A 22,204-nucleotide genomic window follows, 5' to 3' on the forward strand; every position below is an offset into this window, starting at 1 on the left:
AGAAACATTGATTTTCGTTTACGTCTTATCAGGCACAGTGGATGGAGGGGTACCCCGATTGCGTTTAAGGTCGTGCTCAGGAGACCTATGTGTTCCATGTGCGCTCCCAACCCACCACCCACGAGTCACTCCTCCGCATGAGCATCACGGGCGATGTTGGAGTGCGACTGCCTCCAAACTACCCAAATAGCATCCTTCATCAGCCTCCTACACAGAGGCAGATCTTGATACAAATTGGTGCCAGTCATCGGAAAGGCCACTCAGTGCCACATCCTCCTGGACCAACATCAGCACGTCACTTTTTTCGAGCCCGTGTTCACGCCCGTTTCATCAAGCTCTGTCGTTGAGTGGGATAGCTTTGGGGCCGTCCATAAATGACGTCACGCACCTAGGGGGGGGGGGTTAGACATTTGTGACGATGTGTGACGAGGGGGGGGGGGGGTTTGAGAAATGTGACGTCACATCAAAATGCGCAACTTTAAATAAATATAGACAACACGTTCTACTTACTTAAATAGACTTTTTAATAAATGTTTTCTCCTACAACATCAGAGTGCAGCGCCACATTAAATACGCACTACAATGACAATAGTTTAAAGCGATTTTTGGGGGGGGGGGGGGCAGAGCTTGTGACGTCATATTTGAGGGGGTGGTCTGACTTTTTGTGACGTCGTGTGACGAGGGGGGAGGGGGTCAAAAATCGCGTGACGTAATTTATGGACGGCCCCTTTGTTTCTGAGCAATGAATATGAATCACGTGGGTGAGCCATTGGACATTAACGCTTCGTGGAATTGTTTACTGTTATCGGCCATACATGCTAGTTGCATCAGTTGTATGCATATAGAACTTCTTTCGCGCCGTACGTAGCCAACCGTGATAATCGAAGGTTAGCACCTCCAGCGGTTCATGCAAGTGAAATATCCGGTCCTTGGTTTATGCCTGAGAGAAAGGGTTCAGATGTCACAAGTTCTCCTGCGTCCGAGCAGAATTGAGGGCCGACTCAAGGCTATGAGAAGCGATGGGATGCTTGCGTATAGACGGAACCTGTGGTACAAGGTGGAAAAAGAGAAAACGTACGGGAGGATTACGCAGAAAACGCAACACATATACAGCGCGAGACACCTTTGATTGAGCATCTGAGACCGCATCCCAAGATGCCGTGCAGAGAAAGTGGAAACGTTTATTTTGGAGAAACAGGCAGGGAATAAACAGCACGGACAGATGGGAGTTCCAGACAAGACGAGCAGCAAGAGGAGGAGAATGAGAGAACGCCCATCAGCTGAGCGAACGTTTTACTGGGGTGGGGTGCTTCCACAGAAAAAAAGCCTTGGATGCTGGAGCGGAGATTTAGATGGGAGACGAGAATCAGAATCGCATTTATTTATACAGCAGGAATCCGATGAGCTATGAAGCTCTTTTTTTACAGATGTCCAGAGAGGGGGGAGGTATGAGAGTGCGTGGAGGAGAGAAGAGTTATGATGAGAGGAAAGAGAGGAGGTGTGGACAAGGGGGATAGGTGAAGATGGTGAGCGAGGTCTTGAAACTGATCCGGGATTGGATTGGGATCCAGTGGAAGTACTTGGATCCGCAGTCTATTCGTTGCACTGCCATCGGCTTTGCAGGGCATTTTAAAAATGGTTTTGCCTAAAATAACCTTCCATTTGTATTCTCACACTCAGACCCCAGGGGTCGGGCCAGGACACGCTGCTGCTGGCGGGGCGATGTCGCTCGGCTGGCCTGGGAACGCCTGGGAATTACACAGGAAGAGCTAGAGTCTGTGTTTAGTAGTGTATAGTGTAGTGTATAGTGTAGTGTATAGTGTAGTTTATAATGGTGTATAGTGTAGTGTATAGTAGTGTATAGTGTAGTGTATAGTAGTGTATAGTAGTGTATAGTGTAGTTTATAATGGTGTATAGTGTAGTGCATAGTATATAGTAGTGTATAGTATAGATTATAGTATATAGTAGTGTATAGTATATAGTAGTGTATAGTGTAGTTTATAATATATAGCAGTGTATAGTATATAGTAGTGTATAGTATATAGTAGTGTATAGTGTATATTAGTGTAGTGTAATTTATAATGGTGTATAGTAGTATATAGTGTATATTAGTGTACTGTATAGTAGTGTATAGTGCAGTTTATAGCAGAGTATAGTGTATATTAGTGGTGCAGTTTAGTTGTGTATAGTGTATATTAGTGGAGTGTATAGTGTAGTGCATAGTAGTGTATAGCGTATAGTAGTGCATCGTGTATAGTGTAGTAGTGTATAGTATAGTAGTGTATAGTGTATTAGTGTATAGTGTAGTAGTGTATAGTAGTGTATAGTGTAGTAGAGCATAGTAGTGTATAGTGTAGAAGTGTATAGTGTAGTAAAGTATAGTAGTATATAGTGTAGTGTATAGTAGTGTATAGTGTAGTAGTGTATAGTGTAGTAGTGTATAGTGTAGTAGAGTATAGTGTAGTAGTGTATAGTGTAGTGTATAGTAGTGTATAGTGTAGTGTATAGTAGTGTAGTAGTGTATAGTGTAGTGTATAGTGTGTAGTGTATAGTGTAGTAGTGTATAGTGTAGTAGAGTATAGTGTAGTGTATAGTGTAGTAGTGTATAGTGTAGTGTAGAGTGTAGTAGTGCTAGAGTCTGTCGCCAGGGAGAGCTGTGGACGGCCACGACTCCACACGCTGCCGCCGCGACTCTCGCACGGACACGCGGACTGAGAGACAGCTGCAGCACGAGAACCCGCTTGCTGTGCTGCCTTTTACAGCCCGGAAAGTTTGGCCGTTTCACAAATCTGTGATCGACGAACCACTTGCTTTCACATAGCTGCAGTAGAGGCGTGAGCCACCCCACCCGGCTTCTTTCATGAAGTGGAATGGTGGATTTTCATTTGCTTGGTATAACCCTGTGAGCCATGCGTGTAGTCACTTTAAGATGTTTCTTGTTCTTGTTTTGTTGCGGTTGCAACCGAGTCAAGAGCCGCATGGCTCACAGGGTTATCTCCATATATATAAAAGGCAAAGTTGTGAATGTGTCTGTTCAAAATATTTAGCGTACTTCCCGACATGCAACAAACTTGAAATTTGCTATGTGGGTACTTTCCAGACTGGACACCATGCCAAAATAAAAAAAAAATACACTTTTTGGGGGGGGGGGGAGCTCAATAATGCATATTATTTTTGCACGCCAAGTGAGCTGTGACGTCACATCTGTCATGTGACCCGCGCATGTGGAAGCGTGACGAATTGTAGTGTAGTGGTCAGCGCGCCGCGCTACGAACCCGGCCACCGAGTTCGATTCCCGCTCACGGCCACCACCGGTGACGATTATTTAAACCGCTCCTGGGTCTCCCCTAGGTCGACTCGGCCTCAAACGAGAAACTACTGTGGTGTGTGAACATTGCCACTGGGGAGACAAAGGCGGCCGGGCGTGGTGGATCCAAGTCCCGGGCGAAGCTGGGTAGTAAAGCTAGTACCTAATAAATGAAACTGAATTGGCTGTGCCCGTGCCAGTTTTCGTTGTTATCTCGTGCTGTGAAGCCAATCCAGGCTGGGCAAAGAAACGGTCTAACAGTGTCCCCTGCTGGTTAGAAATAGCTTCGTATATCGAGTATCGGTGGATTCATAATAATACATTCATATATGCTGCGTGTAAAAAAAGTATAATGCAAACTTAAGAGGATCAAGTTAATTTTAAAATGCACCGTCTTAAATTAATTTGATTACGAAACTTCAAATTTCTTTGATGAAGACAAAAAACGCTTCCTATGTCATAACATTTAGATGTTGAGATATTTTAAATGTGCATACGTCCACCTATCGCACACACTTTGGAGATAAAGGACAAACTATAAAGGTTGATGGATCACAGATTTATGAAATGACCAAACCCACCGCCAAATGGCAGAACAGCACGTGGGTTCATGGACCCGGCTTTGGGACTTTCGCACAATGACCTCATACGTGGCTTATTTCGTCACTTAACACTGACAATGGCTGTGTAACGGCACATTCTAAAGTTTATTGTGACAAAAGTGACATTGAAATGAATAATTTTTGTTAAACAATTCATTAAAGTTGCAGCTCATTTCTATTAACACTAAATACATTTTACACTCTCGAGATAAGTAGCACAGAATCTTTTTTATTATATTTGACAATCAGATTGTTTTCGGGCTTTGGAATTATTAACATTGCCTACAAATGTATGTATGCAAACAAAAGTGACGTGTCACATGGTACCACATTTGGCGGAAAAATTGCAGAAGTGATGTCATGTTTTCGGACCAACCAAAAACAAACAAAATTTCAGATCATCCAAAATTTCAGATCGAGGTCCGATTTTTTTTTCGTATTGGGGACACATCCCGAAAAGGGGGTTCACATTCCACAACATGAAAATCAACATGTTGGGATTGTGATGAGGGCATCCCTCGAAACCATCAACCCACAATAACAGGAAGAGCAGGCGCGCTGATTAAAACTTGTGTTTATTTAATCATCGCTTCCCACTCACAAAATGACCAAAAACACATGAACATTTTTTCTTTAAAATAAGGGAAGTCGTGTACATCACACCAGAAGGTATCATCACGCGGGGAACAATTCACAGTATCTCCTAAAACAATGGCACATTTGTGTTGCGGTCCAGGATCTCTCGACATTTAAAAAAAAAATCCTCGTCGAGCAAATGTGTCTAATTGTGTGCGCGTTAAGTAAAATACATTCAGTCCTCGGTTGTTTCGTTTGACGCAGCGTCAGGCGCCGACAGTAATGTAATGCACCTGTGCCTTGCCACAGATTACAGCTTCGTGATGAACTTGCTGACACTTCGCTGCAAGACAAACGCTTGGATTTCAAGGGAGGGCTGCAAGTGCAAAACGCACAAACGTACGTGACACGGGCGGTCAAAACTTCCAGGTCGAGAAACCACAGAAGGCCTACATAAATTCTCTTCCGGACTACAAATCCACGTGCGCACACCAGGCAGTTTCAAGTGCAATGGCCATTCTTTCCTCTGCGCAGAATCTTAAAGAGAATGCCAAGAGGTGAAGCCACGCAACACAGATGGCTCGATTGTTTTATTTTTCCCAATGGGTCACACCAACAACTCCTACAACGAAGTTACAAACGTAAACGTGAAATGTCCATCGTAAAAAAATAAATTAACCCACCCCCTAACCAAAAGTGGGAGAGATTTGTGTTGAATGTACACGAGACACGGTGACACGTGGCTCTGTAGTGCTGGTTCCAGGAGAGGTGTTACCAGAAGTGAGTATGAATTAAATAGAACGACACCACGTTACAAAACTGGTTGGAAAATATAACTGATAAGGAACAAGGTAAGTATGAAATGGGAAGAATGTTGCATTTAAGGATAAATAAAATAACATTATTCATTGTGTTAGTCTCCTACAAAAAAGACTGCATGCACTTCTTACAGGACTGAGGAGTGGTGGGGGTTTGTAGTTACAGTTCAGAGGAGCCACGACTTTCACTTTGGGGTTTCCAGTTGCATTGGACACACAAAAGCAGATTGGGTTGCATTAAATTACTGCAATCACATTCCAGTTTGTTCCAAAGATGGCTTTCACCATTCTTGATGGGCGAGGAGGAGCATTTAAAAGGGATTTGTCCACCCGGTTTAATTAAAACCTATCTGGGTGCCTTTTTGGGTCATAGCAGTACTGGCTGAACCAACTAGTTGTCCGCGGAGAGTTTGCATTAAACAATAAATACATAAATAAGAACCCAAGTGTGTGTGTGTTTGCTGCATTATGTACACTGCGTCGTGTGGACCTAAAGTGTACAACCGAGAAACTCATCAAGCATGAAAATTGACGCTCCAGACAAAGCCAATGCTGTTTAGACGTCAGGCAATTTAACACGGCCTTAATCTATCCATTTAAACCCCTTGCATCAATTGCTCTGTTCAATGGGTTGGGTTTGTTTCCACCTCTTGAGTGTTTAAAATGCCGAAAGTGTTGCTCCCTCTTCACGAGACTAGATTGGAGTAAGTGCTTCAGTTACACGTCTGAAACATCACACAACAGCTCATTACAACAGTCCCTCGAAACTTGGCTTTTTTGCGAGTGACATTAGTATCGACAATAATTACCGCTTCAGATTGTTACCCGGGAGAAGAAATGGAGGACGATGCAGAGTTGCAGGGGGTTTGTGCCGTTCGAGCTGTAGCACAAGAGGATGTCACCCTGTCCCTCGTTACGTCTGTGACTCCCATGCTCTACACCCATGCAATCCCATTTGTTTACGGACGTAAAAAAATAATGCAAAGAATGGGCACTGTCAATACCAAATGCGAAAGGGAGATGCAATGTAAAAAGCCCATGTTTGGCACGAGTTACAGGGGTGACCCAAACTGGCCAACCATATCCTGATCTCAGCTTTATCCCAAACTCTATCCTCAACCCTAACCCCCACCCAGACACTTAACTTGCTCTCTCTCTCCACGTGGTTCCCCCACAACCTCCTTTTCACCGACGATCGCCTCTCACTTCAGCGGTGAAGAGTACAACGCAGAATTTTAGTGAGGAGAAAATAAGAGGAAAGATAAAAAGTCAAGCAGACATTTCTTAAGCATTCTTTCATAAATGTAACTTCACAAAAATAAAACCAGATGGCCGGCTCAACAACTGAAGTACGCTATCGTCCGTGCACACACACACATGCACACGCTAAATTAAAACACTGTAATAAAGCCTTAGTTTCTCAAACCTATGCCTTACAGCAACTCGGTTGCAGATAATGTTTTATCCTTTTAATCCCCGCTTCGCTCGATTGCACTTTGCATAAGAAACTAAGTATCGTATGCCCCTCATGTAAGTAAAAAAAAAACCCACCCAAGTATATAAAAGTGTGTTGCGTGTACGGATCTCTTGACGGGCAGCAATAAGTCACATTTCTAAAGCCTGGCTGACAAAACACTGCTCAAAAGGCAACGGTAGTATTGTTCCCTATCTGCGATGGACAGTTACGCTTATTACTATTGTATGGCATCATCGGATTCCACATTCGTACCCTTGTATAGACCTCTACAAGTGAAACTGATGCAGCCTTGAGGGGGGGGGTGGAGGGGGGTGTTGCACAACTCGCGGAGATGGGGGTATCACGTCCATCGGTCGAAGATCCTCCCAAGTAAAATATCACCACCCCGACTAAGAACATACGAGCCTAAATATCACCGCTGTCATCACCTTCCTCAATGACCCACGGCGTTTAGAGTTGGTGCAGCTTCGTAAAAAAAAGTCCATGAGAGAGACTGTATATGAACAAAAATCAGTACAGTACTGACACTTTGCCCTACCGCCACTAACAAAAGTTCAATGTAACCAACTCGGCTCACAGCCGTGCGTCCAAACAGTCTTGTTGATGAACAGTCCATGGCTCAGCGCAGGAAGCCTAGACTAACGAATGCAAAAAGACAGTGGAGAAAAGCACTTTCAACTGTGGCAGGAGCAATCAGGTTAAGAGTTCGTAAGAAACGCGTTTTGGTGCCGGGCCTTATGACATTCTTCACGAAGGATGCGCAACACCTTCCCTTTCCACGTCCGCGGTGGTGCCACACATTGGGGTGGGCCTGGCGAGGGCTCCATTCAAGCATCACGAGTGAGAGGCGCGATGGGGGGGGGGGTGCAAAGGTCGTCGTGAAAGGAGACGGACCCCAGACGTGGTTCACAGTTGAAGATCTGCACGAGCTTCCGGTCACAAACGTCGCCCCTTTCCCTGCGCGTCAGAGGTCCGGTGTCGGAGCATCCGTGGCGCAGTGACGCGACTGTAAACAGCGGCGATGCAGTACAACGTCGAACATCAACGTCGAGCACTGTCTATTGGGATTACATTCCTGCGTAAAAATACGGTACGTGTCACCCTGGGGATAAAGTATTGGATGGCACTGCACGACTTTATAGACCTCTTCAGTTTTCTAGAGAAGGCGAGTTTGCTCGTGCTTACGAATGACAGTGCAGGGCTGCCGTCTCTGGACGCTTCACAACTGGTAGGCATGGCTCAGCAACCCAAACTACACACTCGATGCAGTCCACTCTGTACCTCGAAAGCCAGATTTACAGCGCTCAAGGCTGCGTGGCTGAAATAAGAGTACAATTAAATACTTGTTGGCTCCTGCCTCATTTAGGATCAGTCACAATGAGTAGTTGGGCTGAAAGCCTCTCTCTTCGATTGAAAGGTTGCAAGGCAAACAAGCTTGAGTGTTGTAAAATCTTCCGGTAAAGCTCTGTGCTTCAAGAACCTTCATTGAAATTGGAGCTTAGCATAGATCAGTATTATTCTTGGCAAATACTTACGAGTGTCACAGCGTCGCCTCCACCACACGACGAAGACCATCAAAGACAGAGTCTCGCTGACGCAATTGTTGTTACCGTAGTGCCCCATCATGCGTGGTCTGCATTGTAAATTTCAGTCAACCCCCAACTCACCGTAAATGTATGGAGGTGGGCACAGCTTCCCATTCTTCACTGTTTCAGTCACTTCCAAGAAGAGATGTGAGGGCGAGCTGAATAAGTGTCGAGTCTCGTAGCGTTAATAATATTGGTGTGCTCGCAACAGCACAGCAAAACCTATTTCAGCTCATTTGTAGGGTTAGACCATTGTTCTTTTGTTTTGGTAACGGGACGCCACGGTAATTGACTCCATGAACTTGGGATCCTGCGACACTGCGGCACTTAACAACGTTACCCGCTGCGTCTCCCAGCGCCAACGCCATCCGCCCGCACCCAGAAAACCATCAGCGCAACGCATTGGCTTCATTGGTTCATTTCGAAAAACATTCCTTTCGCTTTTGAACGCTTCCAGCACCCTGCCCGCCCCCCCTTCGCCCATCCTCCTCCGCGGTCATGCGGTCACGAGCGCATGGGTACTGTCACGACGCCCACCGTCTCCACGGGGAACTTTCTCGGAGGCGGCTTCCGCACGCAGTCACCGCTGGCGCGCAGGCTCGGTAAAGAGCCCGAGCGGCGACGCAGCAGGCTGCTGACGAGCACGCCGTGCTCCCTCGCACCGCCACCGCTGCCCGCGGCGCAGCACGCCCGCGATCGCTTCCTCCTGGGCACTCCCCGCTCCTCGCCGCCGCCGCCGCGAGGCCGCCCGTTCACCGCTAGCTTCACCATCTGCGCGCAGGCGGAAGAGGAGGCGGAGGAGGAAGAGGAGGTGCAGGAGGAGGAGCCGCCGCACGCGGAGCCCGGCGGTTGCGACAGTCGTGGTTCGTGCCCCGCGAGCGACGGGGGACGCCCGCCAGAGCTGCTGAAGAGAACGCCTGCGCTCGACTCACCGGCACCCGACATGCCGGCGTTCGACACACCGTTAGGCACGAGTGCACCGTTCAGCTTGTGGTGGCTGCCCTTGTCCAATAATGCCCGGTCTTCGGGATCGACGCTGGGCGCGTCCGACTTTTCCGTTTTGCATGGCTTGGCTCTTTTCCTCTGCAAGGGGGGAGACGACATCAAAAGCAATATTTGTGAATAAAAAAAATCAATCAGTGCTCGAGGCTAGATACTGCACGTTGTGTGACAATTAATAAATGCAACACACAAATAGAGGCGCGGCGAGTTGAATCGTACAAATAAGTTGTACATTTTTATATGCTTACGGTAACTGCTTTTTGTGTTTAGTGTGTTGTCCTTCCCCCGCACCTCCGATTAGCACGGTTGGCTACATATGGTGCGAAAGAAGTTAATCATACATACAACTGATGTACAAGCGTGTATGGCCAAGTGAAGCGTTGGGTTAGGAAATGTGAATTACAATCCAAAGGTTTACAAGTTCAAATCTCAGTCAGGGATCAACTTTGCACATTGTTCTTTCAAAGCCATAAAAAGTAGTGCCACTTTCTGGGAAGACAATAGTGGCTGACATTTGTTACGTACCAGCAACGTTAAAGCTGTTCAAACCCTAGCTGGGGATTGACTTAGCCCAACCTCCCTCTGGAATCAATAAAACTAGCCTCCAACTTTGTGAAAAGTCAGCAGTGGTTGTCCTATGAAACGACTTTTCCACATGTATGTACGTATGTATGTGGTCCTTCTTTCACACCGTACGTAGCCAACCGTGCTAATCGGAGGTGGAATTTCTACTCGTGCATATGAGCAGTCAAGAAAAGATAATTTGCCCAACTCCCCCATTAGCTTGCAAACCTCTGATTAGGTCAGTACAAATTAAGTGCATTGTTTTTTTATATTTAGGTGAACTGCTTTGTGTGGACATGAAAGGCAATGCAGGGTGCCACCTTACCTTTTTATGGTCCTGAAGAAACTGCAGCGGCTCCACGATGTACAGGTCATTGAGCACTGCGAGACAGGACAAGGCTGGCGTTAGCGGCGACGCTCGCACATCTCCGGTAACTAAAGCACGCGGCTGCTTGACGCTGCTTGACGATGCCTGTAGGATGCAGCCCCCCCAAGCCGGTGCACGGTGAATGTAAGTCTGAACAGGCTAAAGTCAACAACTACATAAATAAATAAATAAAATTTTCATTAAGACAGTGGAGCTGGTCAGGTGACTTGGGGATCCCATGATGCATCATGTGTCAGGGACACGGAACTGAAGCCATGAAAATTCTGGGTTTGACTTCATTTGACAGCAATTTGTGATTAAAACAGGATGTCAAGTGTATCGTGCTTACGGTCACATTCTGGTTCCCTGACTGCATAAAGTAATCACCTTCATCACTTACTCGGTGCGATACATCTCTTGAGGACTTAAGCATAAGTCAACCGACGGAACAACAAATTCCCTTTGCAGAGCACATCAATTAGACGTGGGAATCCAACCACAGCAAGTCGAAAACAAACCAAGCGGCATGTCGCCAAGCGGCAGCGACCCGCACGGCCTCACCTGGCGACCTCGTGAGCTGCAACGACCTGGAGCGGGTGACGCCGTTGGGGTGGAACGGAAGCTTGGTGCTGCCGCAGGTCATGAGGCACCTGCGGGGGCGGCACGGGAGCGCACCGCGTGAGCGCACGCAGCCAACACCACGCGCAACGTGGCGACGAGATGGAATTACGACTCGTGGTTTTTTATTGTTGTGTGTTACGAAGTGGCAGGTCATATCGACGCCACTGGCCCGGCAGGACAGCGGATGTCTCTAATCCAGCACTGTTGTCGGGTCACACCGAACGCGTTTGTGATATACGCATACGCGACCTGCTGGCCGATAAGGACTGTAAACCAAGCGTAATACGGCGAATGGGCTGCAGACTTGTACATATGCATATTGGAGTGTTACCCCCACAAATGTGTGATTGGTTTTCCCTTCCGCACGCTCAACACTCGTTAAAGGACTTGACCAAACATCTTGTGAAGAAACGTCCTGAATAAAATGTCTTTATGGGTCAGAAAGTCCAAAGGTTATCATGACCATGTTTTGTTCACAGCCCTGAGCTAGTGCTGGTAATTCTCCATTACTTTCGCAGGGGACGACTCTATCCACTGGGAAAAAACACTTTTCTGGGGAAAGTGAAAGTATTATAATGATGCACGTCTACTGCGCTCGCCCAAGCCTTTGCATAGTCTGCACACCGACTATAATTGCGTGTGTGTGGCCAGAGACCTTGGCACTTGCAGCATCGGATTAAGTTTTATGGCAGCTCGGGTTTGTTAGAGTTTTAGACCCCCTAATTGTATATTCCATTCCTACTGTTTTACTGCCAACCATGCCTGATACTAAACTCCCCATTGTTGCTTACCATGGTTATTTAATTTCTGCTATTTAAACGTGATCTAATTGTAAAGCTAAATTAAATTTAAAATGAAAACTATTTTAATTTCGGCATATGACAAAAGTAACACTGTGGATTTAATTCGCCAAATTTTCATTTGCATTTGTCGTAGAGCTGAGCCGTGAGCGAAGGGAGGCCGGTACCCATGGCCATTCGCTGCACGTACATCAGTTCATTTATAGAATGTTCCTTTACTACCCCTCTTCCCCCCTTATGAACATTTTCACTCACCCCACCCACCCGCCCCTACGCAGGGTCCCCACTTGGTCGGGGCACCATGCCCTCGTGTACCTCTTCTATTACCGCCCTCGACGCGCCGCTCGGGAATTCCCGTCGATTTCTTTGCACCTCGCCTATCGAACAGCGACTCACTGTACCGGGGCCCGCGTTTTTGTTGCAATAAAAAAAAGTACTTTATAATTTTTTGGGGGGAGGGAGGGGGGGGGTTGGGGAGCCCTCAAAATCCGACGCCCTGGAATGCAGGTCCTAAAGCCCCCGCATTGAATCCGACGCCGGACCGAACCCGTGCTGCGCTCACTGTGTATCGGGGTAGGATCCGCAGAGGCTGCCGTCGCCATAGGCGATATTCGCGGTGCTCTTGGTGGGCGCTCGGGGCCGCCGGCAGCGCTGCCAGCAGAGCACGAACACCAGCAGCACGCAGACCATCTCGGAGATGAGCAGCGACACGTCGCGCTCCGACACCTGCCGACGCAAACCACGCCACGCCCCCCGTCAGCGGAGAGCCTCGCGTCCCACCGCCAGGCACACGCCGGCTTGGCGAAAGAAAGTAGCCAGTTTAAAAGAGCACATCCATTGTGATTTGTCCGCCGCTGAATGTCGCCATGTCTATCAAATTCTTAAAATGCAACATTGCATTAAGCTCCTGTAAGTGAGCTGATTTGATTGCTGCTGGTGGAGGGTAGTTGAGCTACAACCGGCGCCAAACTTTAAACTGCAGCTTTCAAACCACTACACTCTTTATTTGCCCTGGTTCTCCTTCGTCGCTTATTCAAAGTTACATTTGATCGAGAGGTAATTTCCAACGAGCCCAGCTACCACTGGCTATAAAGTTACCCCAGCTGAACAGAATGTATCTATCTGCGTGAGTAAACAAACATTGGCGGATGTTCATCTTTGTTGGTGGCCCTAAGCCAGAAAATTAACCACATTCTTGTGGAGGGAAATAGTTTCAGATAAAGTGAGTTTCCCCCATGTCTGCCTTGCGAAATATGTCCTGAATCTCAATCGGCTGTCACCTGGTTCAACAGACGTAGATATTTGAATACTAATTTCTAGACAGCGACACGCAAGCAGAATGAATCAAAGCCTCTCTTGACTCGTGCACCACTGGCAACACTCACCATATTTTCACGGACCACCAACTCCAAAACATTTATTTATTCAAAATTAAAACTACCCTATCTGCATCAATTCCCCAGATGACTTCCCACAACCTTGCGGATCACAGGTTTGGAAGCACTGCTGTAGTGAATATATTTACGGGTAATATTATGCCCCACTCTACGTGACATAACCCGCCGTGAAAGTGATTCCAACCTGAACGGTTGTAGGCTGGGTTCATGCTGGACATGCTGATGCGTCTATTCGACCTTTCATCCATAAGACGCAAATGTATGCATACTTAGCAATCGGAACAGGCATTCTTCTCTTGACACGCACACCGCTCGCTCACGCCATGCATTACCTTTGCCTGCAGAGTCTCGGTGGCCTGGCTGAGGTTGTTGATCAGGTCCGACAGATTCCCCAGCTGCACCTGCATCTGGTTGATGGTCTCCGACTGTCTCTTGTCCTAATGCAATAGCAACGGCAGCACAAAAAGATGGGGCCTTAGCGGTTGGCTCCATGGTGATCCCGGCACCCCAGCGAGCTCCAAAAACCTGACAGCGTCTAAAAGCGGTTACCGCCCAATACCAGCAGACTTCCACGTGTGTGTGTATGCGTGCATATCAGCAGTATGCCCGCAAGTTAACCGGCAGGAAAGTGGGGTGGCAATGCCACTGGTTCAACTGCTTGTGAATAGAGAAGTGACATGATCAAAGATAGAACTAGTTGAGTGAGGATGTTCCAAACCAGTTTTAATTAGCGGCACGTATGTATGTAGAACTTCTTCCGCACTGTACGTAGCCAACCGTGCTCATGTGAGGCGCGGGGGAAGGACAACAAGCTACACACAAAAAGCAGTTCTAAAGAAATTAGTTGTAAATGTTCAGTTTTCAGACGATTCTAAGTTTCTGCTGATTTAAGCCGGCTTAAGCTTACATGGGGATATAAGAGGAGGTACGGTTTACAGTTCCCCCATTACGGAGCATTGAAGAAATGCTGCCCTGGTAATTCACTAATGTGCTGACCTGCTCCTCTGCAAGGCGAGAGGTGTTCTGTAACTTGATGATGGTCTTATTGAAAGCTTTCTGCATCTCCTCCATCTGCTTGCGATACCTGCGGAATGGAAGCACGGAACACACGCGACTATGTTTGAAGAAGGAAATGCACCGTTAACCTGCGAGAGTCAACTGCCAGACAGCCCATCGACGGGCGTGGCCTCTGCATTAATGGAGACGTAGATAAACGTGGCTATATAAAGTAAAATTTTTTTGAAATATGACTACTCGTAGAGTACCCGTTGCTATGCAATGGAATATGAGACAGCTCTCATTTTCGTGCTTGCCTCTTAATCCTGTACCCGGAGCACTAAAAGTAATCTTCTTTTTTACGTAACAAAATGCCAAGATACTGTAATGTGTTGTGAGGTTTTTACATTCTCGAGGATTAAAAAATATTCTGGCAAAAAAATTACATGAACAGGAGCACGAATTTAAATGTAAAAGCAATGTGAAATGAATGGCAGTCTTCTGTATTCGTTATTTACACCTCTCCGCTGTTGCCATCTATTATGTTAACTACCTTGCCTGGTATACAGGTCATGGGTTCGATCCCGACCCCTGCTGTTCTCCTCGTGGTCACGTTGATTTTTCTCCAGGTCGTCCAGGATTTCCCTCCACATTCATAAACATGCATTGAGAGTATTTGGCTGCTATAAATTTCCACGTGATAAGCCACTTCGTTGAGCTATCATTTGTGGCCAGGTCGCTTTTGACAGAGCTATATAGCTCTTAGTTTTCAAAGATTAGTTTTCATAGGAGTATGATGTCAAATGTTCCAGTAGCCTTCTGTTGAGAATGTGGACAAAAGGAATTCTCCATAGGAATCCCACTGCTGCCTCTGTGCAGACGAGATTAAGCATAGCCTTCTTATCTTATAATTATAGAGAACACACAACGTACAGTTTTGTGAAAACTCTGCAGGGGCACTTTGTGACAGATATTCAAGATTACGGCATCGTGATAACAACAATGAAGAGGATGATGAGAATGACGAACCACGACTACGGTGACGGTGCAAACAATAACCGGGATGACGAACGAATTTTTATTATTTTCTAAATGTTGAAGACGATGATGACAATAATGATGTGTGGGGAAAAGGATGTGCAGTGTGAAGGATTGTCTACTGCAAGGTGCCTTGGGAGTGATTTTTCTATGAAAGATTATTCTTTACGATGACGAACACTGTGGTGATACCCACGATGACGATGAGGGTGTACACTCATAATTATGACCATGGTGATGATAACGACCATAGCGAGAATAATGATGACAATGGCAACGCTGCCTCCCTGCTCTCCTTCATAACGAAGGCAGCAGATCTCCCCAAGGGGGCATCAGTGTGTGGCTTCAGTGACGGCACGGGTGGTGCAGAAGCATAAGCGTGTAAGTCAGCGAGCGGGCGAGCGGGCGACGTCCACCTCTGGCTAAGCTCCTCCAGGTAGCGGCTGCTGAGCGACATGTTGACTTCGAGGGCCTTGATGCGATTGTTGAGACGCATGAACACAGACTCCTTCTGGCTCGAGCCGTGCACGAGACCGCCCGGAGCGAGCGCCACTTCGCCGGCGATGCTCGCCTCCGCGTAGAACTCCGACGCCGCGGCCGCGGCTGCAGCAGCGGCAGCAGCTGCGGCCGCAGCGGCTGTAGCGCCCACGGTAGTGGGAGGCGATGCCCTGGTTGGTGCGACAGCGCAGGCAGCCGCGGTGACGGTTCCGGTCAATGGATGGGTGGCGGGCGAGGCCGAGGTCATGCGCCAAGTCGGCGTTTGGTAAACAACGGCTTAGCAAATGAGAATAGTCGACATTCTAAGCGCGACTGTTCGTTGGTAACGGCAGTGTTTAATTGTTACGCGATGTCGTAGCAAGTTGTTCAAACAGTGAACTCAATCAACAGGGAGATATTTATATTTTAAGTAAATGGGAATAAAGCCGCCCCAATGTTACGTTAATTGACAGTAACGTAATTTTGCTGCATTTAATGAGATCAGATGGGGCTCGAATGAGAACAAAGTAATTTAAATATTGAGTACATGAGAAGAGCATCGTTCACTGCTATCAATTGAGGAGGGAATTGTTTAAATGTGATGTCATATGAGGACAGAGTTGCAAAGGAGGCATGAAGCTCAACATTCAATTATTATCATTCTCCTTTCAAAAGTAAAAGTGTCTCCTTGCTCAAATGAGCTTAGCGCAGTGTTCTCATGCTCTCTGGCCATCACCCAGCGGTGAATATTAAACATTTCCATGATGGAGTTCGGTCTCTACCATGGACAACCAATGATGACTTCCTACAAAGTAGTACCCATTATATGCTGCACAGATGATGGGCCCAGTCGATCCAGCCTAAGTATAGGAACTCGCAACCTTCCAATTGAGACGTTCTCTACGATTAGGATGTTAATGTAGCCTCAGACTTGCCAGTGATGACAACTTACTTTCGATTGCACTGTGTCGTCTTTGACACCTTCCAAAACCCTGCCTCGTTAACGAGTCTCCCAATCCCGAGGAGTCACAAAAATGATATCGAACAGAGTGAAGGTCGTCGCATCTGAACACACCTGCCATTTCCTGCTCCTTGTACTGCCGACTCCTCCACTGCGAGCAACTCTCCAGCTGGGGTGGACGCTGGAAGAGTCCTGTCGACGGTGTCCACTACCCTGTCTCCAACCGTCTCCAACGTCTCAAAATGCTGCGTGGGGGGCAGCACAGCCACCGCTTGCGTTGCTGTGTCACCCGTCTGTTGCTGCACCTGCTGCTGCACCAGCTGCTGCGCCTGCTGCTGAGTCTGCTGCTGAGTCTGCTGCTGCTTCGGAGGCGTCGGCTGAAGCGTCTGCGTCTGCGAGGGCTCCACAGGAATCGCCGCCACCGTCGCAGCCGTTGTCGCGTTCAACACCGCGCCCCCGTCGTTCGTCTCGGCCGCCCCCAACACGGAGGAGGCGGAGGAGGCGGCAGCTTGATCCTCGGACGTGTCCGGCGGCGATGCTTCGACTACAATCTCCGTGCCCGTGGGAGCCGCGGCGTTGTGTTCCGAGGCGTGGCTCGGAGTGACGTCCACCGCCTGCTGCTCCTGAGCGACGCCACGCTCCGATGAGGCCGCCGCCGACTTGGCGTCCTCCGCTTTGGCCTCGGCTCGAGGTCCCGCCGCCTCCATCGGTCTCTCTCCGCCGTCGCCGCCCGGGCTCCGCTCGGCCGGGGAGGACGGCCGCTCCGTGCCGGCCTCCGCGTAAGCGGCGGCGGGGTGGGGTGGCAGCAGACAGCGCTCGCCCAAGAGCTCCGAGCCCGAAGAGGTTTCCGACAAGTTCACCTCGCCGGCCTCGGGCAACGTCCCCGCATGCTCTGGCCCAGCGACGCGTGCGGTTGCCGCCGCCGCCGTCATCGAGTCCTCGTCGACGGCGTCGGGGGCGGGAGAGGCGGCGCTCTCTGGCGGCGCCGGAGGTCGTGGCGCCCGCCGCGTGTCTCGGTCCCGCCACGGGAGGCACACGCGCAGCGCCAGCTCGGGGAAGCGCGCAGCGCACGAGCGCCCGAGCGCCGCCCCCCCTCCCCCGCACAGCGTGCGCGTCTCCGCGTGAAGCCACGCCGCCCGCAGCTCCTCCAGCCAGGGGGACTGGTCCTCCTCGGGGCCCAGCTGCGTCACGATGCTCACCGGGGGCGCCAGCCCTGGTGGAGCGGGCGACTCCGCCAGTCCCACGGGCTCGCGTTCCTCGTCGCCGCCACCTTGGGTCTCGTGTTCGTCGACATCGTCTTCGCCCTCCAGGGGAACCACCACGGGGATCAGCGTGGGGGGGGGCGATTCCAACGAAGCGGTGTTGTTGGCGGCGTCCGTGACCGAACCGTTTTCCGTCCGGTTGCCCGCAGGTGGGACGCTGAAACGAAACGACACGTTGTCTTGGTCAGTGCGAGAGAAAGCCCTTCGAAGTTCTGCCTCGTATGTAATGTTGTTCTCAACGTCACATTGACGTGTTCATGCTTAAATTGTTACGTACGCAATTTCCACAGGCGGCGAGGTGGAGCTGTTTGCTGATGTCTCGTTGCTCAAGCTGCTGATGTTATCTAAAACATAACAAAAGAAAGCCACCATAAATACCACACACCACGATATATATATTTTTTACAAAGTATATATTGAAGACAGGAATAAAGTGTTTTGGCAGTCCTAATAAATGTCAAATTGGTTGCCAACATAACTATCAGCTTTGTATTTCATGGACCCAAAACCCAAAAATGTTACCTCCCTGTACCACAAAGTTGTAAAATTAAAGTGTAACGATATCCCTTCAAGCCCAGTAAAAGTGAATTACATAATAGTTTCAAATGAATTCCTTCATCCGAGTAATTCGCACAATTCACTTTTATTTGTCGTAGAATTAAATCACGACGACAAGGTGGCAATTGCGACTGCTCTGGCCCAAGGACAGGCGAAAGAACAAACCTAATGAAGAAAATTATAATACAAAGGCTTATAGAGTTACCGGTCAGGTGAACGCAAAGTGAGCCCCACCAGAGAGCACGAATATCACAGGAATGTATTTTCATTTGTCTCCGGGATAGCCTAGTGCAGTGGTTCCCAACCTGTACCCCGCGGATCAAGAGTGCTCCGTCAGGCCATGGGGAATGGTCAAGAGAGCTGTTGCAGATACTACAACTTGTTTCCACAACACACCGTATGTTTCAGCCATCTTATTGACCGATAACACCCTGATATATAGAGGACCGCAGAGCTTGGAGGGGGTGGAATTCGTGTGGCTGCCTTTTCATGTGGTTCTTACTCGTGCTTCCGAGTCGTTCCCTTTTCTTTTAGAGGGTTAGTGAATGCTGTGCGGCGGCACAGTAAAAGCATAAATTACATATTATCTAGCTATTTTATATACTTATATAGTTATTAACTTTTTTTACAATGCAAGTAACTAAGAAGCAACGTGCTTGTTTCATGGCATCAGCATTTTATAAGCACTGGTCGAGACGTTTGAATTTTCAAAAACACGCTACTACTGGTGCATGGTGGTCCAGGAAAATGCTCTGAGGGTTTGACATTGATCCGCAGGTGCAGAGGTTGGAGACCACTGGCCTAGTGTTGAGTACAACCGTCACTAAATCAGCTGTGCACAACGTCTATGCTTTTATACCCAACTGCAGCCACCCTGGGAATCTCTCGCAGAACGTTTCATCTGACATGAAGGGGGAAATCGCGGGACATCGCTGCAACATCATTTATTGGCAGGTAACACATGACGGTGTGGCAGCTTAACGGCACAAACCAAAACACTTTTACCCGTAACTTTATTGGATATAAACAATAATGCGCGTCAAATGTGTAAAGCCATAATATAGCTTGTAACGTTTGGAATGGCTCAATGAGTCGGGAATTTTTTTTTGTAGCATGGTCCTCCTTGGTAAGTTTTGTCCAATTAATTTGTCAATGGTGTTAAACCTGGATAAAGCCCATGCATGAGAATGGACAGCGTTAACGGTGCACACGCATCACGCAGCTGACCTGCACGCACAAATAGCTCCGACCAATCGCGTCTCTCTATTGCAACAAGGGACGGTGTGACTCTCAATGGGCTCTCGCTCCGTGAGCAATACTGTGGAATGGTCACATTTAACGGTGAACTCACCGCGGGGAAACGTGGAGGATTGCGACCCCTCCGCTTCGTTGCTTCCGCCGAGCACCTTGGCCGCAATGTTCACCATGCTGAGGATGGCATCTAAAAAGGAGGGGACACGCAAGCGGGAACGAAACTAAGGTCATCAAAATTCACACTCTCAACGGCCCTGTTATTATTTTTCATCGAGGGATGAAGAAAGTGGAAATGGTAGGAAATTTAAATCACAGCTTCACAAGGCAGGAAGGGGGCACACTTGTCACAGTGCCCATTACCAGCTTCAACGTGGGGTCTTCCACACTCAAAAAGCTGCTTGAAAATAAAACAAAGATATGGAAATTTAAGCCACATTATCCTTTTAAAAAGATGAAAACAAAGGTATTCATTAACACAATGTCTCTCCCCATTTGTGGACACCTTCATTGTGTTCCCCAGCCATCTGTTGCACATTGGTCTGGGTTGATTAAATATTAAATGCATGATAACAGCACTGTTCGAAGAGAATGGAATTGTAAAAACGTGATGCGACAGAAAAAGGAAGGTAATGTAAACATCAGCATTCAAATATTTCCAGTCTCTATTCAAACGTCATCTCTGTTGGCAGCCCTAAACCAGTTGTGGAAATCTACACTCCTGTGACAGGTACCAGACTCTCCACAGGACAATAACTATTCATTTCTCATAATACGATGCTCATTCTATTGGCTCAGGAAGGTTGATGGGCTGAGTCAGCCCCTGATAGGGATTAGAACTCAACATTTTGTTTGTGGGTTGTGAATAAACTAAAATTAAACAATTTTTTATTTTAACAGGTAAGGGCCACTGAGCTATACGGCTCTTTTTCAGAAGCGACCTGGCCACAAATGATAGCTCAAAGAAGTGGTTTATCACGTGGAAATTTATAGCAGCCAAATACTCGAAACGCACGTCTATAAATGTGGAGGGAAAAATCGGAGGAACCGGAGAAAAATCCACGTGACCACGGGGATTACACGATCCAAATGTACAGGAGTCAGGGTTGGGATAGAACCCACGACCTTCTGTATACCAGGCGAGGTAGTTAACATCTTGCCACTGTGGCACCACCTAATAAGTAGTGTCACCCGACTGTGACTGGAGAAGGGGCTCAGGTGTCAGGGCACCGTGTCTCACCTGTGGCAGATCCGATAATATTTTTGGAGTCCGTGTCCATTTTGCTTCCATAATCGATGGGGTAATCTGGTGAAGGGCGATTAATATCAAAGTAACAGCATGGCATTAGGGCAATATTATCTTAGGCAGACACGTCATTACCACTGTCTTGTCAACAACACTGTTTTCTGAATGAATAATGTTAAACAAGCCCATGTTTCGGGCAATGGAACCTCTTTATAGCAGGGCAGTTCTTTGCGTTTTATTTCAGTTTTCGTTTTTAAATAGGACAAATTGTGAGGCTCCAGGAGGTGTGTGTGCAGCCAATCCGTTTGAACAGGGTCTTTCTAACCAGAGCCACGTGGACAGAGTTGGCAATACACGAGTCTTCCCCTTACATTATCGGAGCCTCCTAAGGAGAGGTGAGCGAGACTTCACTCAGTCAACGACGATTTAGTCGAGCCTCACTCAAGCTTCTTCCAATGTTCTTCTTTCATATGGTGCATTGCAGAGAGGCGACGTGATTTTTTCTAACGGGAAGTGTTACAGATGCTCTTCCAAATTTGAGAGCCCTTCCCGAGCATTTTGTAAACGACCGAGCCTCACCGGAGTCTTCATCGATGATGCCGGGCACCTCGGGGTTGTAGTGAGACTCGGCAATCTCTTCGTACTCCTCCACCATGCTGGTGCCAAACACCCTGCAAGCGCAGCACACAAACAAGAGGCAAATGTCTCTCTCTCTTAGCGAGGACAAGCCCTTAGCAAATCACGATCTTCACTGCTAACACGTACCCAAATTATACAGCGTGCTAATGGTGCAGGTAAAGTCCCTTCTGTTGGCAAGCACCAACCTAATGAATATCTTTATGAGATGCCATCGGTGCTTGCTAAGCACATGAATGGGCACGCACGTACACGAGTAAGCACAAGCGAAGGTAAAATTTATTAAATGTATTAGAAGCAATTGACCCCGATAATGACACTGCAAATGTAACCACTAACAAACATTCATCCTCATGACCACTCACCTGATGAGGCTCAGTGGACAAAAATGTTCTTTTCCAAAGTGGGACAATAGCTCCACCTAAAATCCAGACAATACAGCGTTAAAAGCAATGACACGACCAACATGCAATCTGCATGTCTGCAGTCAACCGTTCCATGCTGCGCATTCCCATCATTAATAAAATTAGGATCCCATACGTTTGTAATCTGGCCGGGTGGCATTGTGGTTGGAGAATTTGACTCTCAGAGAGTTCAAGGTTCAAATGACGTTTGGGAGTCAACCCAGCCCATCATTTCCCATGAGTCGATAAAAAAGAGC

The 22,204-nt window shown here is 47.9% G+C and overlaps 1 protein-coding gene across 6 annotated transcripts in view; it reads right to left on the reverse strand.

Moving 5' to 3' along the window:
- Positions 1-4,489: 4,489 nt before the first annotated feature.
- Positions 4,490-22,204, reverse strand: part of LOC144937950 (SUN domain-containing ossification factor-like) — a 79,868-nt gene continuing 62,153 nt past the window's right edge. For 5 of the 6 annotated variants that reach the window (XM_078865596.1, XM_078865595.1, XM_078865593.1 and 2 more), the window contains 13 exons: positions 21,909-21,964; positions 21,487-21,578; positions 20,902-20,967; positions 19,762-19,851; positions 18,130-18,196; positions 16,705-18,009; positions 15,569-15,820; positions 14,115-14,202; positions 13,451-13,555; positions 12,284-12,447; positions 10,862-10,950; positions 10,259-10,314; positions 4,490-9,450 (listed from right to left, as the gene is read on the reverse strand). In XM_078865596.1, the coding sequence (XP_078721722.1) occupies positions 8,872-9,450; positions 10,259-10,314; positions 10,862-10,950; positions 12,284-12,447; positions 13,451-13,555; positions 14,115-14,202; positions 15,569-15,820; positions 16,705-18,009; positions 18,130-18,196; positions 19,762-19,851; positions 20,902-20,967; positions 21,487-21,578; positions 21,909-21,964 (3,009 nt within the window). In that variant the 3' untranslated portion in view covers positions 4,490-8,871. Of the gene's footprint in view, positions 9,451-9,617; positions 9,680-10,258; positions 10,315-10,861; positions 10,951-12,283; positions 12,448-13,450; positions 13,556-14,114; positions 14,203-15,568; positions 15,821-16,704; positions 18,010-18,129; positions 18,197-19,761; positions 19,852-20,901; positions 20,968-21,486; positions 21,579-21,908; positions 21,965-22,204 lie in introns of all 6 variants that reach the window. The other variant, XM_078865597.1, reaches the window with a different exon arrangement.

Source organism: Lampetra fluviatilis, chromosome 20 (genome assembly GCF_964198595.1).
Source record: "Lampetra fluviatilis chromosome 20, kcLamFluv1.1, whole genome shotgun sequence".
Lineage (NCBI taxonomy): Eukaryota > Metazoa > Chordata > Hyperoartia > Petromyzontiformes > Petromyzontidae > Lampetra > Lampetra fluviatilis.